The sequence below is a fragment of the Myotis davidii genome, unplaced genomic scaffold (genome assembly GCF_000327345.1).
Source record: "Myotis davidii unplaced genomic scaffold, ASM32734v1 scaffold93, whole genome shotgun sequence".
NCBI classification, from domain to species: Eukaryota; Metazoa; Chordata; class Mammalia; order Chiroptera; family Vespertilionidae; genus Myotis; species Myotis davidii.
The window spans coordinates 1029809-1048597 of NW_006292095.1; the positions used below are offsets into that span (position 1 = coordinate 1029809).

General features: G+C 41.3%; 1 protein-coding gene across 1 annotated transcript in view; it reads left to right on the plus strand.

Annotated features, from left to right (window-relative positions):
- INTS10 (integrator complex subunit 10) overlaps nt 1-18281 on the plus strand; it is a gene marked incomplete at its 5' end in the record, with an annotated part of 23399 nt that extends 5118 nt beyond the window's left edge. The window contains 14 exon segments of the mRNA XM_015565175.1: nt 1006-1087; nt 1561-1701; nt 2352-2523; nt 3112-3281; nt 4149-4282; nt 4873-5029; nt 6111-6193; nt 6871-7023; nt 7932-8040; nt 10324-10403; nt 11545-11707; nt 12627-12720; nt 15797-15850; nt 18033-18281. Of these exon segments, the coding sequence (XP_015420661.1) occupies nt 1006-1087; nt 1561-1701; nt 2352-2523; nt 3112-3281; nt 4149-4282; nt 4873-5029; nt 6111-6193; nt 6871-7023; nt 7932-8040; nt 10324-10403; nt 11545-11707; nt 12627-12720; nt 15797-15850; nt 18033-18189 (1749 nt within the window).
- Nucleotides 18282-18789: the final 508 nt, after the last annotated feature.

Sequence of the window (18789 nt, forward strand, 5' to 3'; positions counted from 1 at the left end):
ACTGAAGACAAACAGTCCCGCTTCTCCTGTTTGAGTCTGGGTCCCTAGAGACTTGCCCGATCTGGAGCTCAGAATCTGAGACTCCCTCCCGATTGAAAACACCAACCGCACCCTCCGCCGCCAGCCCGCTCCGCGCGCATTCCGCACCTGAGTATTTCACTTCAGCACTGTGCCTCCTCTGAGTCTGGGTATGATATTCTCTTTCCTCCTAGTTGTAGAATTTCCACTCAGCCAGCCTTCCTGTGGTTCTGGATGATGTCCGTTCCGTCTTTTAGGTGTATTTTGATTTGGTTGTTCAAGGCAGCAATCTCCGGTGTTAACCTATGCCACCATCTTGGTTTTTCCTCCAGACAACTCTTGACAGTGATGTTTCATCTACATGACACATCTTGAGGTAGATAGTAAAGTTTTTTCCACATTTCTTAGAAAATCTCTACATCTCTATTATCATTCTAACTCTAGTTCCAGGGCATTCTTTAAGTTTCTTACACATTTTGTTAGGGTTTTAATATTACCATTTCAGAGGAAAATAACCAAGACAAAGTGATCTGTGGTCAGATGAATTAGGGATTCCCTTCTGAGCTGTGTTGCTGATGTTTTTTGTTTTCTAGTCTTCAATATGAAAATATTTGTTTCTCGGGAAGCTTGAATATACAAACTATGTGGTAAATTAAAAAATACCTTATTGCCCTGACTTATTTGGCTTAGTGGTTAGAGTGCTGGGTCTTGGACTGAAGGGTCTCGGGTTCGATTCCTGTCAAGGGTGCGTACCTCAGTTGCAGTCTCGGCCCCTGGCCACGGTCAGGGCACATGCAGGAGGCAACCAACCGATGTGTCTCACATTGATGTCTCTCTGGCTCTCCCCTTCCCTTCCACTCTCTAAAAATCATTGGGGGAGAAATACCCTAGAATGAGGATTAAAGACAAAAAATCACATGTTTCTTTGTGTAATTCTGACATGTTAAACTGTAACACATTTAAACGATTAAATGTATTTTGAAACAGGTTGGCCTTGGGGAGGCACTGCTAGAGGCTGAAACCATTGAAGAACAAGAATCTCCTGTTAACTGCTTTAGAAAATTATTTGGTAAGAAAAATTGTATTTTATATTAAGTCCTTATGCTATGTAGAATATGCAGGGGTAAGTATCATTTCAGGGATCAGGCCATTGGCAGAAAGCAAAGGAAGTTTTCATATTTCGGCACTTAAATCATTGTTTATTTTTTCAGTCCAGAAAGCATTTTAAACAATTTCAAAGTTTTTGTAATGTCATATTTGGTATCTCCCAAAGAATATTATGTGTGACTGTATATTTAAGTATGCAGTGTAATAATAAACAAACATCTTACCCACAATATAGAATCTGCCTGTGTTTTCTCGCTGACTTCACTCACTGGTGTGCCTCTGCACTGCAATTTTCAAATAAATGTGTCATAAGGGTTTGCCCCTCCTGTACATTTTAGGTACTACATTAAGTGAACTCGAAAATAAATTTTGTTTTTGTCAGAACTCTACAATAAACAATTGAACCATTTTTTTCTTATTTTTCCTCCTCAACAGTTTGTGATGTCCTTCCTCTAATTATTAACAACCATGATGTTCGGTTGCCTGCCAATTTACTATACAAGTACTTGAACAAAGCAGCTGAATTTTATATCAATTATGTCACCAGGTCTACTCAGGTAGAGAATCAGCATCAAGGTAAGTAGGAATGTTCTACAATCTTGTTTAGATAGACTTTAGTAAAATTGCAAAGTCAGAAATCCCTCAGCATTCTGATTATTCCCTCTGGGTACATACCAGTTTGATAATGTTTCTAAAAGACGGTTTCTAGAAAAGAAATACTGCAGTTAAGAGATGAGACTTTTCTGGACCCAATTTTACCCCTAAATTGCAATAGTTAACTTGTTGAACTCTATTTTTACACTGAGCTTTATATATGTACCACAGCTCAAAGTCACTTCCTACATTACCAATGGCCAGTGTAGGTCCTTGAACAAGACACAACATGTTGAGATTCTGTGCTCTAGCTTTTTGAATGGGGAGTGAGATTGTTTTTCCCTCTATCAAGTACCATATAAACCAGCGGTTCTCCACCTGTGGGTTGCGACCCCTTCGGTGGTCAAACGACCCTTTCACAGGGGTCGCCTAAGACCATCCTGCATATCAGATATTTACATTACGATTCATAACAGTAGCAACATTACAGTTATGAAGTAACAATGAAAATAATTTTATGGTTGGGTCACAACATGAGGAACTGTATTTAAAGGGCCAGAAGGTTGAGAACCACTGATATAAATAGTTAAGTAGTAATGTTAATTACAGGCTATTTTTTCCTTACATCTCAGGTGTGCAAGAAACATCTGATTTAATGTCACCTAGCAAACGTAGCTCTCAGAAGTACATAATAGAAGGATTGACTGAAAAATCATCCCAGATTGTGGACCCTTGGGAGAGGTTGTTTAAGATTTTGAATGTTGTTGGAATGAGATGTGAATGGCAGATGGATAAAGGAAGACGGTAAAAAATTGTTCGTTTCTAGAATTACCTAACAAATCTTTGACTGCATAATCTCAGGATCCTAAGAAACAAAAACACTTTTTAAAGCAACTAATATATTAATATTAGAGTCCTGATGCATGAAATCTGTGCAAGGGCTCGGCCCTCACAGCCCCATCTTAGTCCGGAAGGATGGCCGGAAGGTCGTTTGGCTCTTTGGTCTAATTAGCATATTATTAAATAGGATATTGGTACATCTCTCTTTGGGTAAATTCTGTAACACACAGTATTTATGCAAAAGAGGGTAGTTTTTCATTTTATTTAAAGATTCCCAACAGAAATAGGAACTCTTAAGATGATGTTGAGTTTGAAGTACTCCTTGATGTTCAGAGGAAAGAGAAGCTACTTGGCATTTTTGTTTCATAAAATATTGGTCTAATCACTGCTCTAATTCATGAGAATTTGCAGCCATATGTGGACAATAAAGACTAGTTTTACATGCCTAAAGTTACATTTGTAAATGTAATGGCTCTCCTGGGACATTTCTCTCGACCTTTTGCTGACAAGCCCAGAGCAACTAAGCAAATTTTATCATTCTTCATCTTTCAGAAGCTATGGTGATATTTTGCATAGAATGAAGGATCTCTGCAGATACATGAACAACTTTGATAATGAAGCTCATGCAAAATATAAAAACCAAGTGGTTTATTCCACTATGTTGGTCTTCTTTAAGAATGCATTCCAGTATGTCAATAGCATACAGCCATCTCTCTTCCAAGGTTGGTTTAAGAATTTTAGAGTGTCCCAAAATACTGGCCTCGGCGGGGATGGTGAAGATAAAAATGCTTACCTTAACATTGTTCTCAGATCCAGATAATTGTGGGGTGATACCATCACTTTATTTAGTTATTGTTGGTTTATGTAAGTACATCTTCATTAAAAGTTTCTATATGAAAAAATGTAGTGGCAATATGAAACTAAATGCAGACATTGAATGTCTGTATTTTGAAAAAGCAGCAGATGTAGCAAAGTATTGAAGTAGATTTCACAAAGACTTTGCAATAGGCAAAGACTTTTTAAATTTTGTGTGTGTGTGTGTTTGTGTGTGTGTGTGTGTATCACTTCGGCAGCACATAGACTAAATTTGGAATGGTACAGAGAAAAAAATATATATATTCATATAAATCTTGGAAAATAAGAAAAATACGAGTGTGAAATCTCCCATAATTCTTCCAGTATAACACAGCTCCCATTTTTGTGTTTTGCCTTATTGTCTTTTCATATATTAGATGTGTTTGGAATTTGTAACCATCATGTACATGTAATTTTGTAGCCTTACTTTTTTTGGTAATTTTATCATTCATGATTATGGTAAAAAAAAAATTGTAAAAACGTAAGAACAAATACAAAAAAGGAACTTTTTTTGTAATCTGCTACGGATGGGAGAACCTCTGTTAACAATTGGTGTATACCTGTACAGTCTTTTTCTATACGTATATACTTGTTTGTTTTCCTAATTGGGGCCACACTGTACAAATTTTTAATGACCTATATTTTTACATGAAAATTGAGTAAACTTCCACCTGATATTAAGTGTTCTTTTCCTTGCTACATTTTTAATTGTTGGTGTTTTACCCCACCCATAGGTCCTAATGCCCCAAGCCAAGTTCCACTGGTTCTCCTGGAGGATGTATCAAATGTGTATGGTGATATAGAAATTGATCGTAATAAACATATACACAAAAAGAGGAAACTGGCAGAAGGAAGAGAAAAACCCATGGTAATCCTTTTCAGTGATTATTAATAGATTATATGTTTATGATTTTTTTAGAAATTAGTCTTTGTAAAATATGGCTTTGGAACTAAATTGATAAAGCTTAGGTTTTAGTTATAACATGTAATTACTGTATAAGTCAGTGGTTCTCAGCCAGAAGTAATTTTGACCCCTAGGGACACTTGACAATATCTGAGGACTTTGTTGTTGTTGTTGATCCTCACTCAAGGATATTTTTCCATTGCTTTTTAGAGGGAGTGGAAAGGAGGGAGAGAGACAGAAACATCGGTGTGTCTGACACATCAATTGGTTGCCTCCTGCATACACCCCAACCAAGGCCAGTGATCAAGCCTGCAACCAAGGCGTGTACCCTTGACCAGAATCCAATCCAGGACCCTTCAGTCTGCGGGCTGACTCACTATCCACTGAGCCAGACTAGCCGGGGCAGAGGACGTTTTTGATGGTCATATCATAGCTGGGTGGGGAAGGGTTGCTGTTAGTATGTGGTGAGTAGAAGCAGGGATTACTGCCAGAAAGTCTACAATACACAGGAAACCTGCATCAAAGAGTGATCCGTGTTCTTCACATTCTCCAAGCAGAGTTCAGACGACGAGGACTGTTCAGCAAAAGGAAGGAATCGCCACATTGTCATCAATAAAGCAGAACTTGCTAACTCAATTGAAGTGTTAGAAAGCTTTAAGTTGGCCAGGGAGAGCTGGGAGTTGCTCTATTCCCTAGAATTCCTTGACAAGGGTAAGAATATGCTTGTCCTATTAGTGCTGTTTAATTTTTTTATATAAAATCATTGTGCTAAAAAATTACTTGATATGTCAAGTCACTTATGACTAAAGTAAGATCTAATCAGTTATTATTCAAATAACCATTCACCTGTTAGCTTCTGCTCTGAGTGTATATTATAATCAGGGTTGGGGTGAAGTAGAGGGAGAGTTCTGGATCTTTTAAAATTTCTATTGCTGGCCTTTTTTCCTGGGTTTGTTTGTTTTGTGCTTTTAATTATCCTGTCCTGTTGCTCTGTATCTTCCTTAACCACATGTAACTAAGAATACAAAAAGTAATGCTGTTTTCCATCCGCGTTAACTCCACTTCCCAAAACCCTCAAAATCCAAATGCTATAGAAGCCTGTTTTCTTTGAAGTATAGACATAAAAGTGGGGTGTTTCATCTGATTAGTATTAAACTATTAAATATATCAGCATTCCTTACAAATGACCAGTGCTTTGCTAACCAACGTATTTTTGCCATCCTTTGGAGTCAAGGCTCATTACTTCCTTTTAACCAGTGGACATTCACGCCCTGTCCTGCTCTGTCACGTGCCTGTACAGAGCCCTTGGGCATGTTTCTAAGCAAATACAGCAGCATTCTGTTTCTCCTGTTGCATCTAGACTTGTGAGCATGTATGTGGCTTTTCCTTTAGCTATAAATTGTCTTAAAAAGGAATACAACTCTTAGTGTTGCAAAATATTTTAACGGGGTAAAAATAAAACAAGATCTTTTGGGCAGAGGGAGCAAAGTAATTGAAAAGATAAATGAGGCAACATGTGAAAAGCATTGGGAACGTTCTTGGCACATCGTACGTGCTCAGTAAGTGTTGGTGCCTAATGAGAAGGTGCTTGTGTATTACCGAGTATTCTGTTCTAACTTTACTGGCTAATTGAAGTTCTAGACCGTTGTTTTAGAAGTCAGAAATCAAACTCTACAATTACTGTCTATTTTTTGGTAATGTGTTTCTCTGGCTGTTGTTCTCTCATATTGGGTTATTTAGTTCTGTTCAGTGTTACATATTTTTGGTAAATTTCCTTTGAATTCTCGCTCAGAATTTACAAGAATTTGTTTGGCATGGAAGACGGATACTTGGCTTTGGTTAAGAATCTTCCTCACTGATATGATCATCTATCAGGTAGAGTCATGTCTGTTTTAAGCACCGGTGTCTGTACAGGATGACTGTTGCTAACTATCAGCATGCAAGATGTGTACGTCCCTCTGTGGACTATTAGTCCCTGCTCTGAAGACAGGTGTTCTGTCTCAGTGACGGAGGAATTGTGGTTCACTTTCATCTCACAGTAAATCCAAAACAGCACAGCTGCATCTTCTGTATTATTTCTGGTATGTCCAGTCCAGTCCTTTGTAAAAATGAGATTTTTACTTTTCACTGAAAGATGGGTACATCTCCCCCCCCCCCCCCCCCCCTACTCTGGTGAAGAGTTTCTGCCTTGCTCTGCTGTTGCAGAGCTTCTTATGCCTGGAATGGAGAGAGCAGACCATTCACTAATGGGATGGAGAGCTTTCAGCCTCTTTGGTTGAAATGGACAGGTTGCTGCTTTCACCCCGCATTAAAGAGAAGTGGCCTTTGTAATAAAATGTTGATGGAGGAATGGTATATTCAAAATGGCTTGCGTCATTTCATTTAGTCTCAAAGACCAGAAAGGCCGTTGCTAAGCCTCCTTATTCCTCCTTGGGTAACCAAGCAGAGGTACCTTATTTGTGTTACTTGCTAGTTGCTTAGTTAACTCAGGAGGTTGGTTTATTTGTTTTTAATGGCAGTATTTTTCCCCTCTTGCTGTTTATCTTTCTAAGGGTCAATATAAAAAGGCAATAGCCAGCCTGCATCACTTAGCAGCTCTCCAGGGATCACTTCCTCAGCCGCAGCTCACGGGACAGGGAACCTTGGAGCATCAGAGGGCGCTCATCCAGCTGGCCACTTGCCACTTTGCTCTAGGGGAGTACAGAGTGAGTACTGACACCTTGCTCAGGCCCTCAGGGGCACTCAGCTACCCTGGTTTCCTCCTCCTCCTGGAGTGGCTTTTTAATTCTGTGCATGTTTACTTTGAAATTTAGTCTTTCTACCTAGATTTATTACCCAGTCTGCTGGGAAATCATGGCGATTTTTTGTACTTAATTTTCCCTCTACTATAGTTTTCCTGAAATTGGGCCTTGGTGCTTTATTATTGTTCCATTTTGTTGGAAGATTTCCTCCCTCCCTCCCTCCTTTCCTTCCCTTCCTTCCTTTCCTTCCCTTCCTTTCTTTCCTTTTCTTGCCTGAGATCCCTTCACAGTGGAATCAGTCCTGATGTACTGAACAGAGGGGCCTTTACTAAGTGGGGAATGAGGACTTACATTAGCTTATCCGAACCTCAGGGTATTGCTTTGGCTGTGAGCCCCGCCTTCTCAGGGTGGGGACAGTGTTCTTTATCTTGGATCTCTCACTGCCTATCGCAGCAGTTTGCACAGCTTCCATACTCAATAAATGTTTTAATTCAGTTCATACTATATGTTCTGTTTTGTTAATTTTTCTCTCTGGTGAGTTAGTAACTGTTGTAAAGACAGACATACTTCTTTTTGGTGCCACTATGCTATTTAATACATTGGTAGTTTGATTAAGTAGTAAGTTTTGTTTTGTTGGTTTTTTTTAACAACAGAGAACGAGTTATTGTTCCCTCAAAGGTCCAGTACCGGACTTCACCTTCCTGTTACTTTCCCTGTATGTGGACAAACAGCGATGGCCACTTAAAGGGTCTGGAGACATTGCCACAGACTCTGTGTACACGTGTTGCCCAGTTGTACGCAGAGAGTCAGTATGGTGTCAGGTTGCTTTCAGTTTCAGAACCTTCACATGAGCTCCTCCTTGTCCTCCTCAGATGACATGTGAGAAAGTCCTGGACTTGATGTGCTACATGGTGCTCCCCATTCAGGATGGAGGCAAATCACAGGAAGAACCTTCAAAAGTAAAGCCCAAGTTTAGAAAAGGTACAGTGACGAGTTTTGTTTTTATTTTGTAAAAACAGCTTTAGGACCAAGGCTGGGAAATTTTTTTATAATTCCTGATAAGATGGTACTGTGTGATCTGCGTGATAGTACTGTGTGGGCTTGACAAAATGTATAAAAAGTTAATCCCTTACCAAGCTTTTTCTTGGCTCTGATTTCCTAAGTAGCTGGAAGTCTGCCTTTCTTCCAGAGTTCTCTTCATTTCTTAAGGTTGTCATCTCTTCAATTCTGAACTCCTTTTCCTTCCTTTACCAATTCTAGGGAAACGTGTAGATCGTGCGTATCCCTCTTGAGCTCTTTTGCGCTGCACTTCAAGTTGCATGTTGCTTAAAAACTACATAAATTTAGCTGTCATGCTTATTATATAAGAAAGATTCACTATCACTGATCTAAATTTCTACCTTAAAAGTCAGAAAAAGTTGAACACATTAAACCCAAAGAAAGTTGAAAACAGGAAATAATAACAATATGAGTAGAAATCAATGAAAAAGAGAAAATTAATAAAGCTAACAGTTGGTTTTCTGCAAAGAACTAATAAAATTGATAAACCCTAACAAGACTGATCCAGAAAAAAGTGAACACTGACTACCAGTATCAGGAATGAAAGGGGGAAAGTCACTACAGAGCCTCCCAAATCAAGGACATTAAGTAAGTTACGAACATTATGCCAATAAATTCAACAATTTAGATGAAATGGAAAAATTCCTTGAAAAACACAGCTTATCCAAATGGACACAAAACGAATTAGAAAATCTGAATGTTCCTATATCTATCAAGGAAATTAAGTTTGTGCTGTAGCCGGTTTGGCTCAGTGGATAGAGCGTTGGCCTGCGGCCTGGGGGGTCCCGGGTTCGATTCCGGTCAAGGGCATGTGCCTTGGTTGCGGGCACATCCCCAGTGGGGGGTGTGCGGGAGGCAGCTGATTGATGTTTCTCTCTCATTGATGTTTCTAGCTCTCTATCCCTCTACCTTCCTCTCTGTAAAAAAATCAATAAAATATATTTTAAAAAGAAAAAGAAATTAAGTTTATCAAAAATCTCCCACAGAGAAAAAACTCCAGTTTCAGATGACTTCACTGGTGAATTCTACTAAGCATTTAGGAAGAAATAATAACAATCCTAACCTGCACTCTTTGAGGAATAGAGGAAGAGGGCATACTTTTCAGTTCAGTTTTTAAGACCAACATAACTCTGATAGCAAAACCAAACGGGCATCACAAGAAACATTAAAGGCCAGTGCTCATCCTGAACCTAGATGCCGGAATCCTTAACTAAATAGTAGCAAGACAAATATAGCAAATATATAAGAAAGGTAATACAAATGACCGAGTATACAGGGAATGCAAAAGTCATTAACATTAAAAAATCAGTAACCAATCCACCACATTAGGAGATGAAACAAAGAAGATCACGATTGTCTTAATAGGTAGAATTCAATTATGTTTACATTTATTATTCCTGATTTTAAAAATCTTAGCAAACTGAAAATAGAAGGAAACTTCCGTGACATCATACTTAACTATGAAATACTGAATGCTCCCCAGGATCAGCAGCAATAGAAGGATGTCTGCTCCCACCACGTCATTCAAAATAGTCTAGCGTCTAGCCAATATAATAGGCAAGAAGACGAGATAAAGGTTGAAAAACACTGCCTTTATATACAGCTACATATTTGGCTACATAGAAAAGCCTAAGAAATCTCCAAATAGAATACATAGGGATAAATTTAATGAAAGATATGTCAAAATCTTGTTCGTAGCCCTGGCTGATAATGGATCAGTTCATTGGAGTGTCACCCTGTACACTGAAAGGTTTGATTTCGGTCAGGGCACCTACCCAGGTTGCAGGTTCAATTCCCCTTTCGGGGTGCATCCAAGAGGCAACCAGCTGTGTTTCTGTGTCTGTCTGTCTCTCTTTCTCCCTCTTCCTCTTCCTCTCTCTTCCTCCCTTCTTTCCCCTCTCCAAGATCCATTTTTTTAAAAATCATGTTTGTAGATAGAAGACTCGGTTAGATAAGGTACCAGTCATCCCCAATGTATCCATAGATTCAGCAAGTTTAGGAAAGAAGATTGATAAGTGAAATCCAGAGACCATTCAAAAACCAATTTCACCTCCGCTACACATAATTGTGGTTTAACTATTTATGAAATCATGTGACTATTGTTCATCCTTTTTTTTAGGAAAGCATCTTAAACATATGCTTTTCAAAGCTGTTTTTGTTGTTGTTGTTTTATATAATAACAAGCATATTGTGGACTTTTGTTAGGTTCGGACCTGAAGCTTCTGCCCTGTACCAGTAAGGCTATCATGCCGTACTGCCTGCATTTAATGCTAGCTTGTTTTAAGGTAAGCTTAAAGTTGTGGGAAAGTTCATTTTGTATGAAAGAAATTTAATTTGGAATATTGTTCAGATGATTCAGAATGACTTGACTTCAGAACTTTAACAAATGTTAGTTTAGTCCTTTGCAAATGCAGGGTGTAGTGAGGAAAGTGTGTGGGCTAGGAGTGAACAGACATTTATTAAATACCAACTGCACTGGGCGAAGATGAGGAGGAAGTGATCCCCATCCTTGAGAAGGTTACAAATAATAGTGGGACAAATATGCAAATAACCTTGCTTGTAGCAGGGTTCGTTATATATTTATGAATCACTCTACAATTCAGAATATATTAGTTACAGAAGAAGGGATTGTAAATGTTGGGTTCATAGAGGGATAGTGAGTGTAATATCATAAAGGTACAGTGGGTGGAAGCGTTTCAGGCATAGGGATGAACACCAGCAAAGGCCCCGCAGAGTTGGGAAGGTTAAGGACTTGACAGAATGCCAGGCTGCAGGCGCTGTGGAGCCTTAGCGTAGACAGGTTTTATGAGCAAGAGGGCAATAATACTGGGTCTCACTTTAGAGTAGTTATTCCAAACTTAACTCATCATCAGAATCACTTGAAAGTGTGATTTTAGGCCTAGCTGCTCACTTAGATCAAAAAGTCCTTTGCCAGTTTCCCCAGTTCACACTGCTGTTTACATCCTTGCTCACTACCTTTCTCTCTCCCTGAGTCCATGTTTTCAATCCCTTCTCTCATAGAGGGTTTCTTGCCGACCCTCTCCCAACTGCTCCTCAAAAGAAATCCCCCAATTCTTCTCTCTCTTATATAGACCACTGTGCTTTCTCTAGCCCTTACTCCCAAATTCAAAGCTTCAGGCCCACTGTGCGTGCCCAGGTTCCATCAGATACCATGTAAACCCTGCCAGCCCCCTGTGCACAGTGCGGGGGTTGGGGCTGAGGCTTCTCTGTCAGGATTCCCTCCTCCGTAGGCAGTTGTGTGCTGCTGGCAAGGCAGGTTTGTGTTCTACTGTGTCCCCTTACTCTAACGACCTTGATAATGCATTTGCAAATAATAGCGTTTTTAAGGAAGTGATATCTGGTGTATTTTGGATTGCCCCATGATTTCCTTCTCCTTCTGTGTTTGTATCAACCCTTGTCTTGCAGCTTAGAGCTTTCACGGACAGCAGGGATGACATGGCTCTGGGGCATGTGATCGTATTGCTTCAGCAGTAGTGGCCTCGGGGAGAGAATCTTTTCTTGAAAGCTGTCAATAAGATTTGCCAACAAGGAAATTTCCAATATGAGAATTTTTTCAATTATGTTACAAGTATCCTTTTTCTTGCTTAAGCATAAGAAATTCTGATTTTTTTTTTTATGAATGCATGTTCCAAAAACAAATGGTCCAGTCTGGGTAGAAATAATGGTTTTCACTATTTGGGGGGAAAAGAGAAGGAATGAGGATCCATAGTGGGACATTTGCCATTGGTCTTGTGAAAGTCATAAAAAATAAAAGGTTTCAAGGAGGTCATGTAAGGAATCAGGAACATCAACAGCCCTGTTCATTTTCTATTTCCAGGGACTTTTGGGGCAGTGCCCAGGTGCCTAAAGTAGTAGCCTACAGGTTCCTAACAGGCCCAGAGCTGCTGATGTGGCCATAGTGTATACAGCAGCTCACTGGCCTCCATCTTTCACAAGAGAGCCTCCTGGGCGTCAGCCATCCCCTGGGGTCAGTTGGAGTTCTACTCACCGCTGCCGAGTGCTCACCACCTGTGCAGCCCAGCAGTCGTTTTCAGTGATAAGTGTTGTGTCCATGCTCTCTGTTAGGGAAAGTCCACATTTGAATGGAAGGTTATGCATCAGTTTGGTGTTTCTACTTTATCGCTTATTTCAACACATTTTTGAGTTGCGAGAAATCTAATATCCTAGTCCATGTGCCTAGAGCAATAGTTCTTACCGTTTTTTGGGATACAATGCCTCTCGTTTCTTATTAAGAAAACAAAAGATTTTGCTCTTATGATCATAGGGAATTTTATATTGCCATCTCTGTGAAAAACAGGTTTACCTTTGTGAGGTAGGTTGGTTGGTGTAAGAATCATTAGCTTTGGAATCAGAGGGACCTGGGTTCCAGTACTGACTCTCCAGCTGTCATGGGGTGTTAGTTCCTCAATTGCTACAAGGCGGTTTCCTCATCCGAGAGACCAGGGCACCTTGTTCTCACACGTGGTTAACCTGAATCTGACCTGCAGATATTGACATGCTGGAGGAATTTGCCTACCTAAGAACTCAGGAAGGTGGGAAAATCCATCTGGAATTACTGCCCAATCAAGGAATGCTGATCAAGTAAGCAGAATGTCTTTTGCTCTCCCCTGCTAAGTGCTCACCTTTTGTGTGCTTATAGGAAATGTTTGTAAATTTCTATACCTTTTACAAATTTAATAGAAAGGAATCCAAACCTAGTCTCTGTTTTGAGAACAGATTGGATTCTGGTGTCTTTTGAAAGGCTTGGCGTTTCCTTAATGACATTTTTGACCAAACATTATATAAACTAGGGTGTGTTTGTCACTTCTGAAACTATTTCACTAAACAAAAGTCTCATTCGTGGTATCTTTTCCTTTCTAAAATTTACAGACTAAGTCAATAAATGTCTGATTAAACATAGAGTGCTTTTAATGAAAAAAAGCCACGCTTAATTGAAATACCAGATTAGGATAAGTCATCCGGGAAACTAACTATAGACTTTGGTTATAAACTGTACTTGAATTTCACTGTTGAACTGAGACCCACCTCAGCAACCCTCACTGCTTATATAGCACAAAGGAAAATAGCCCAGGCTAGGGCCTCCAACTTCACACCTGGCCCAAGAAATGATGGTGGTGCTTGGTCTCAGGCATGCCCTCCCACACCTAGAGGAAGTTAGTGACCATTTATGATTTTTAAATAGCTCATAAATCGTGCTTCTCTCCTCCAATCCTCATCATAGTTTGGATGATATATCCTCTGTGCTTTAAAGCCACGCTTAGTGTGATTTTCATACTTCCTCCTGTGCGTCCTGCATAGTTAGCATGTCTTAAGTCAGCGTTAGAGTCACTGCAGAAGACTGACCCAGAGGGGGAAGGCAGTGCTCCTAGGGCTGAAAACGTCTTCCTTTCTCCCTCACTCGTGACCTGAGCGAGTATCCAGCTGTTGACGGAGAAATAGCCACAGCTTGTTGTGTCTCTCTAGTCTTAGAAATGTTAGGAGAAGGAGGTAAGAGCAGTCCATTCTGGATTTCTGTGACCGCAGTAATTTGTGCAAAGCAGACACATGCTGTCAATAGTAGGGTCTTATGGAATCCAGTCTAAAGAAAGGGAAGACTCAGTGGGGTTCTTGTCCTTCATCTTAAAAATGTTATTAATATTCCAAACATTTAAAATAAAAGAACAAATCCTCTTTTAAAAGAAAATGAGACCTTTATGAATTCGGTTGCTTCAGCAAGATGGACTGGGCATCCCATCCCATTCACTTTCCATAAACTGGGGAAATAATTGCATGGGTCAAATATTCTTAACAGTGTTTGAGAATGAAGATTCCTTTTGACATGGGAGGCTACATAACCCCTTTATGTTGTGATTTTGTGATTTCTTTTCTAGGTTTGAGGCTGGGTATACAAACATAGCTTTTTCGTTAATTCCCATTAACACTCATCGTACAAATTATAATATAAAGACAGCCTTAGTAGAACCAACTCCATTTACTTAGGAGTAAACTTACAGAAGATTCTCACTTTGTTTCAGGGGTGGGGAACCTTTTTTCTGCCCAGGACCATTTGGATATTTATAACATCATTCGCAGGCCATACAAAATTATCAACCTAAAAATTAGCCTGCTGTATTTGGTCACTCAGTTAACTTACCCCTAATGTCTTGACAGGGCCAGACCAAATGATTTCGCAGGCCTTATATGGGCCGACATTCCCCACCCCTGGTTTAGATACTGCTTAACTGTTTGTGGAAGTGGGAAAGAATAGATTGCCCCAAAATCACCAGTTGAATCTCAAAGTTTATTACACTGAATCTTCCTTTTTTAGCCAGTTTTTACTGAGCTAAACAGTGATGGGTACATGCAGACAACCCCTGAGTAAGAGGCTTGGACACCCACATAATAAGGCAAAGGGGTTGTTTAGGATACACAGCATGCATTTCTAGGCTTTTGGGAGGTAACTCCATGCCCCTGGTATGGTCAACATAACCCTTAATTTCTAGACCACTAAACTTCGCAGGAAACCTGTTTGAAAGCAGGAATAAGATTGCTACTTAGTGAGCTGCCCTTGTAGGAATTTGCCCAGTCGTCACTAAGTGAGTCTCAAAGTCCATTTGAAGCCTGCATTTCCAATTACTTATGCCTAACCTACAGCGGGAGAAACAAGCGGCATAAGCCAGAGCATTCTTGCCAATTGAGGTACGGTGAAATCTTGAGTAAAACTATATTCCTTTTCCCTTTGGGTTGCAAACAAATTCTCTGCAGACTTGTGGGTGGCCCCTGCGGCTGAGTGGCAGAGATGTTGTGAGCAGTGTACAGCCCCTCCCCTTGGGTAAGGTTGTGAGTCCGTCCTAGTTGTGGCATCTCGGATGCGAGCAGGTACAGTACGAACACGGCACTGGGGGCCTGCCCCACAGGAGGGATATGCTCTTTATTTGTTACATAGACATTTTGCTCTTATGTATTTTAAAGCAGAAAATTTTCTGTGCTGATATTTGCAGTATCTTAGTTGCATTAGACTGGATGAAGTAGGAAACGGTGTCCTATGTATGCTTTGAATAAGAGGGTAATAATCTGTGAGGTGAACACCCAGCTAATGTACTAAATCTTTGTTGTTACAGAATTCTGCAAAGCCATGGGTCCCAGGCTCTTTCCCCTCCCATCCCCCATTTTTCCTTTTCTCAGTACTTTTTTGAAATTCAAACTAACCTTTCTTTATCAAAAACATTGCCAGCCCCTCTCGTCCTCTTGGAAGGGTCCCTTCAATTTGGGGCTTCGATCCCATCAAGGATGGTTACAAAAAGTCACCAGGTTTATTTCTAGGACTGGCGTGAGCATGAGAAGAGTGGAGAGTGAAGGAGGCTGGATTTGAAAACACGACTTCTCAAACGTTCACCCCTCTCCCCACTGCCATTCAATTGCATCTCATCGTCCTCTTCCTCAGTGGTTGCTTTTTCTGCCAAATCTCAAGTGGGCTGAGCGCGGGGACCAGGAACCAAGATGCCTCTGGCCGCGCCCCAGCAGCGGGTGCAGTGAGAGCCGCGGCCAGGGGCCTGCGGTTAAAGGGTTTCTGTATAGTCTGCTTCCCGTCCTGTGCCTTTTCTCTGGAGTGTTGTTTTTGCAGTGCAGGGTGAGTCGGTGTGGGTGTTTGAATGCTGCCGTTTGCTGTTTTTTAAAGGCCTACTAGCCCTCCCATGGGGTTACTGCAAAAAAGCATACAGACTGCTGACAGGTACCAAGTGGAAAAACACCTGCTCATATAGTGTGCTGTTTTGTCAACATGTTTTACTGCCCATGGTCTTCAGCTCTTTGTTCCTCAGTGCTCTTTTCCATGCTTTCTTTATTTTTTAATTTGTTCTGCATTCCTTGGCAAACCATCTGGTTGTAATATTGTAACATTTCTTATTTTTTTGCCATAAGTTGCCAGTGTTTTTGTGTTCGGTTTAAAAATCATTATGGAACTGGAAAAACATGAAAGTTATATAAAACTGTGTCAGATTGAGTGCACATTAGGCACTGAACTTTTCTTTTGAGAAAGTGTAAGGCATTCCGTTATAAACATTGGAGGATGCTAAAGGTTATTTTAAGTAAATGTTTACTCCTAAGTTTTTATACAAGTGACCAGTGTTAAGATTTCGGTCTCAACAGGCATTAGCACAGTATACTCGCCTGTCGCCGACACTGGTTTTGCAGACCTTGTCTTTCTGAATTAAAAATATTGGGTAGCTAGAATGTCACGGTTATTAGCTGATTTATCCTGTTCTTAAACCACAAAAGCTAATTCTCTCCTTCATCTAAATTTACCAGAGGGATAGAGGCTCTGACAGACACATGACTGAGTTGTGCTGCTCTGTATATATGTGAAACTGTACCTTTGAACCATGATCAGCAGGATACAGTTCATTATATTTGTACTAGTATTAATTTACTAGTAGACAGTTTGCTTTGCACCCTCAACGCCCTTGACTGTCTGCAAATACCAGTAACTTTTGGTTGGTCAGGGAGTCGGCTCCAATTTGGGGTTGCAGGCTGGCTCCCAGAAATGCAGTGTCTCAGGACAACCTAAGGTCTGTGTCTGTCCCAGTGGGACCCGTGGCCTCGGCCTGACACTGTGTCCTAACTGCCAAGTGAACCAGCCAGACGTCACTAGAAAAGTCCGCGGGAACTGCGTGCGTTCTCCGCGGCACCGCTGTTTTGCTGCGTAGTTCCCAGCATGGCAGCGTGCCCAGTAAAGTCACCACGAGCCTGACCAGGTTGGGGTCTTTCTTTGCAACTTCATGACTTCGTTGTACTTGTTTTAGATGCTAGTACAAGTTTTAAAAAACGAACATTTTAGAGTGGTTTCAATAGTGTTATTTTGACCAACACATAAATATCTAATTTTAGTATATATGCTGCTGGAGCGAGCACAGAAAAATCTAATTTTAATCCCTGTTACTGTGTCTGAGGGAAGTGAGGCAGTAGGGGTGGGGAATGGAGGTGGCTTCTGTTTGTCTAAACCCACCAAATTACTAAACTGGTGTCAAAACTCCTTTCCTTTTCGTTGAATCCATTGAGTTTTGCTAGATTTTTCTTTTCCTTCTTCACGTTGGTGTCTTTTCTGGGATTTCCTGTGTGGTTTCCCTCTAGAGCAGCGGTCACCAACCTTTCGGACCTCACGGACCACGAGTGGTCGCAGACCACCGGTTGGCGACCGCTGCTCCGAAGCACACCCCGGAGATCTTTGCTTGTGCTCCCACGGGCCCTCCCACCAGCATGCAGGTCTGTGCACATGGATCCGGTCTTCAGGTGGCTTTTGCTGGCCTTTGACTATTGCTCAGTGACTGTGCTGCTCCCTCCCCGCGGGTGCCAGACTCTCTCTTGTCTTGGGAGCCAGCAGACCTGACCTGCTGGGCTCAGCACTTAGCGGAGCCGTCCTGTTCTGGCAGCAGGGGACAGAGATGTGCTTGTGACCGGTGGCTGAGCACAGTCCCTGAGCCCTTCACGGAGCCCCAGCCCACGGGGCCAGGTGCCTAAGCTGTTGGGTGGCACTCATCTTGGTTTCCCTCCTCCCTGCTGCTGCCTCTGCAGTGTGGCCTGACCCAGTCAGCCCACAGTGACTGAATTGTGCACAAGTCAGCGTAGGGATGCATAATGTCCAAGCTACAGGAGTTCAAAAGCGAAGCAGGTGGCATTTTACCGAACATTTAGATCTTTAAAATCTTCTTTTCTTGAGTGGGAAAGGTGTCTCTCTAGTTTCAAGTCTTTGAGAAGGAATGGGCAAAGGGGGCGGTTTGGTTAGGGCTTTTCTTTCTTTTTAAAATGTCTTACTTATACTTAGATTTGAGGTAGGCTTTACTCCTACCCCAGAGGCCCTGCCCTGTAGAACCAGCGCTAACCACGGTGTCCCTCTGTTTCCCTGTTGCTGCCCTCAGGCACCACACGGTCACTCGGGGCATCACCAAGGGCGTGAAGGAGGACTTCCGCCTGGCCATGGAGCGCCAGGTGTCGCGCTGTGGAGAGAACTTGATGGTGGTGCTGCACAGGTTCTGCATCAATGAGAAGATCTTGCTTCTGCAGACTCTGACCTGACGGGAGCCCTTTCCGCCAGAGACATACAAAAATTTGGGGGAGATGTGAAGCCTTGATAAATGTCGCTTTACACCTCTTAAAACGAAGAAATCCACCTCGGTTCTAACTCCCTGGTTACTTAAAAATAGTTCCCGAAAGCCTGAGAAGCTACTTCTATTTTTTAAAAGTCATTTTTTTTGTAATTTTTGTAAAACAAAAGAATCTGTTTTGTAAATAAAAAAATCATCCCAAATTTGGAGGTTTTAGAAATTTATTGTGGTGTACTTTAAAACATTATTCCTTTGCCCAGCCACAGTGGCTCAGTGGTTGAGTGCCAACCTATGAACCAGGAGTTCACAGTTCGATTCATGGTCAGGGCACATGCCCAGATTGCAGGCTCTGTCCCCATGCCCGGGGGGCGGGGGGGGCAGGAGGCGGCTGACCAATGATTCTCTCTCATAGATGTTTCTATCTCTCCCTCTCCCTTCCTCTCTGAAAAAACAAACATACATTATTCCTTCCATGATCTCAAGGTTTTATTTTCCACATTTAGACCGTGGTTAAAAATTCATATCAACACATCTAGACTTTTTTGTTCTGGGAATTTTAATACCAAAAACC